Raw genomic sequence first — 3,156 nt, forward strand, 5'->3', positions numbered from 1 at the left:
CGCCGCGCGCTAACTCTCCACTACCGAGTCGAGGAGAACTTGGCTTCACTGGTCGAAAAATTCTGGCAGCAGGATGAGCTTTCCGACCGCTCGTCACCTCTTACCCCTGCCGACCAGGAATGCGAGGATCAGTTCCGCCAGACTCATCGTCGCGCTGCTGACGGGCGTTATGTCGTGCGTCTTCCCGTCAAACCCCCGTTACCTGATCTCTAGCGTACGCGACACACGGCGCGGCGCGTGCTTACGAACGTGGAGAGGCGGTTCTCTCAGGACGCGCGGCTGCGGCAACTGTACGTCGACTTGCTCCGCCAGTACGAGGACATGGGCCATATGACTCCGTTGAATGACTCGAGGGATGTCGGGGGACCAGTGAGCTACCTTCCGCACCACGGCGTGTTGCGGGAGTCCAGCACGACGACCAAGCTGCGCGTCGTGTTTAACGGTTCGACCGCTACTTCTTCGGGCGACTCGCTGAATCGTCACCTTCTGGTGGGTCCGAACCTACTACCTCCTCTAGCCGATGTACTTCTCCGTTGGCGAGTGCATCGCTTCGTGCTCGCTACAGATATAGAAAAGATGTACCGGCAGATCATGGTACATCCTGAAGATCGGGATCTGCAGCGAATTGTCTGGCGGTACAATCCGCAAGATGAGCTCCGGGAGTACCGTCTGAACACGGTTACATACGGCCTGGCGTGTGCACCGTTCTTGGCTATGCGCGTCTTACGGCAGCTCGCCGACGACGAAGAAACGCGCTACCCTCTCGGTGCCGCCGTGATTCGGAGGGACGTTTACATGGACGATGTCCTTACGGGAGCCGACTCGCTCACGGACGCCCGCGAGCTCCTTCATCAACTAGTCAATCTCTGCGTGGCGGGCGGCTTTCCATTACGTAAGTGGTCAGCCAACGATATGAGGTTGATGGACGACGTTCCTGCAGAGCATCGGATGAATGGCGAACTCCGAGACTGGCGGCCTCACGAAGCGCACTCTACGCTTGGCTTGCGGTGGCATCCTAGTCAAGATCACTTCTCCTTTTCGACCAAGAGCATTTCTATTGCAGTCGTGACCGAACGTTCCGTGCTATCTCTCACGGCACGCTGTTTGATCCCCTCGGTTGGTTGGCGCCCGTAGTGGTGAGCGCTAAGATCGCCTTCCAGGCTACGTGGCGTCGAGGACTGGGCTGGGACGAGCCATTGGATGAGGCCTCCACCCGGAGTTGGCTCAAATATCAGGCGGCGCTTCCTCTTCTCGAGGAGATCCAGATCCCTCGGTGGATTGGTCCGGTCTCTACTGGGCACATCGAGATCCACGGATTCTGCGACGCCTCGGAATTGGCCTACGCTGCCGTGACTTACCTGAGGACGGAGCATTCTGGGTCTTGGCGTACCCGCTTGATCGCGGCTAAAATGATGGTCGCGCCAATCAAGCAGATAAGTCTGCCACGCTTGGAGCTCTGCGCAGCCACGCTCTTAGCCCGGCTCGTGTCTTATGTCCGTTCTACGCTGGATCTGGTCGGGGCCCCCGTTCATCTCTGGTCGGACTCGACCGTGGCTCTAGGCTGGATTCAGGACCACCCGTCGCGATGGCACACTTTCGTGGCGAACCGCGTGGCCGAAATCCAGACCACGGTCGCGAGCGCCTGGTGGCATCACGTTCCGGGACGCGAAAATCCGGCTGATTGTGCCTCCCGGGGTCTCTCTACTGGAGACCTTATAAACTTTCAATTGCGGTGGCGTGGTCCGCCTTGGTTGGAGTACAATGTTTCAGAGTGGCCGACTGCCGCTGGGTCCAACCCGCGGGTCGACCTGCCCGAGGAGAGGATCCGCGTTCACGCCACGGAGGTCGTCGCTGCTGCGCCGGAAGAGGCTGAGGAGCTGCTGAGATTCTCATCCCTCCACCGACTGCTTCGCGTTACCGCCTGGTGCCGTCGTTGGGTGTTGCGCAGAGGATCTGGGGTCGGTCCCGTGCATCCGGCGTTGCCGCTGCCTCTCGAGGGGACCTTGTCGGTTGGCGAACTGGAAGCGGCCCGTTTGGTCTGGGTCCGGGCAGTGCAGATGTTTCATTACCCCGCTGAGATGAGAGCGGTCGAGTTGAGTCGGGCGCTGTCCAAGTCAAGTAAGCTTATCCGACTGAGTCCGTTCCTTGACGCCCAGGGCATACTCCATGTCGGCGGGCGGCTGGGGCACGCGGTGCTGTCATACGACGAGTGACATCCGGTCATTTTGCCCGACGACTCTCACTTCACTCACTTAATCGTGGCCGCGTGTCATCGGCGAGCTCTCCACGGCGGAGTGCAGTTGACGCTGAGTCTCGTCCGCCAACAATATTGGATTCCGCGCGGTCGCTCGGTCGTGAAGAGGGTTATCCGGCGGTGCGTAACCTGCGTAAGGTGGCGAGCAGCCAGCCCTCAGCAGCTAATGGCTGATCTTCCGCGGGAAAGAGTTGCGCGAGCGCGAGCGTTCCTTCAGACCGGCGTCGATTACGCCGGGCCTATCCAGCTGCGAGCCAGCAAGGGTCGAGGCCAGCGAGCCTTTAAAGCTTTCGTGGCAGTCTTTATCTGTCTCTCCACGCGAGCCGTTCATTTGGAAGTCGTTTCCGACTACTCCGCGGACGCGTTCCTCGCGGCTTTACGACGCTTCATCTCCCGCCGCGGTATTTGTTGCACCCTTTTTAGCGACTGCGGTACGAATTTTGTCGGAGCGGACGCGCAGCTCCGGGCAATGTTCTCCGCCCGCAGCCCGGTATTGCAGCAGATCAAGGCGCGGACCGCTACCGAAGGTATATCGTGGCGTTTCAACCCGCCGTCGGCGCCTCACTTCGGCGGCATTTGGGAAGCGGCCGTTAGGTCCCTCAAACATCACCTGAGACGAGTACTGGGCAACCACAAGCTCACCTTCGAGGAAATGAGCACCCTACTCGCTCAGGTAGAGGCGTGTCTAAACTCTCGACCGCTCCAGGCTTTATCGGACGACCCTGAAGATCTGACTGCCCTAACGCCGGGTCATTTTCTGGTGGGTTCAGCCCTGACGGCCATCCCAGAGCCTTCGCTTCGGGATCTGCCGATGAACCGCCTTACACGCTGGCAGCTCTTACAGCAGATGCGCGACCATTTCTGGAAACGATGGGCGAAGGAGTACCTGCACTCTCTGCTAA

General features: G+C 59.8%; 2 protein-coding genes across 2 annotated transcripts; both read left to right on the forward strand.

Annotated features, from left to right (window-relative positions):
• The first annotated feature begins 321 nt into the window (after positions 1 to 321).
• LOC105556600 lies at positions 322 to 2,213 on the forward strand. The gene is made up of 2 exons (XM_012003696.1): positions 322 to 1,007; positions 1,064 to 2,213. Exons 1-2 carry the CDS (start codon positions 322 to 324, stop codon positions 2,211 to 2,213), a joined length of 1,836 nt encoding a protein of 611 aa, XP_011859086.1.
• Positions 1,874 to 3,136, forward strand: LOC105556601 (the record flags this gene model as incomplete). The annotated part of the gene is made up of 1 exon (XM_012003697.1): positions 1,874 to 3,136. A coding segment is annotated over exon 1 (716 nt), but the record flags the coding sequence as incomplete, so codon positions are not given.
• Between the last annotated feature and the right edge of the window lie 20 nt (positions 3,137 to 3,156).

Source organism: Vollenhovia emeryi, unplaced genomic scaffold (assembly GCF_000949405.1).
Source record: "Vollenhovia emeryi isolate VEMERY1.0 unplaced genomic scaffold, V.emery_V1.0 DF939905.1, whole genome shotgun sequence".
Taxonomy (NCBI): domain Eukaryota; kingdom Metazoa; phylum Arthropoda; class Insecta; order Hymenoptera; family Formicidae; genus Vollenhovia; species Vollenhovia emeryi.

Bases quoted from the DNA above. Each gene is read 5' to 3' on its own strand.
- LOC105556600 (XM_012003696.1), top strand. From the start codon at position 322: ATGGGCCATATGACTCCGTTGAATGACTCGAGGGATGTCGGGGGACCA. The intron at 1,008-1,063 runs GTGGCATCCTAG...TTTCTATTGCAG, and splicing joins CACTCTACGCTTGGCTTGCG to TCGTGACCGAACGTTCCGTG.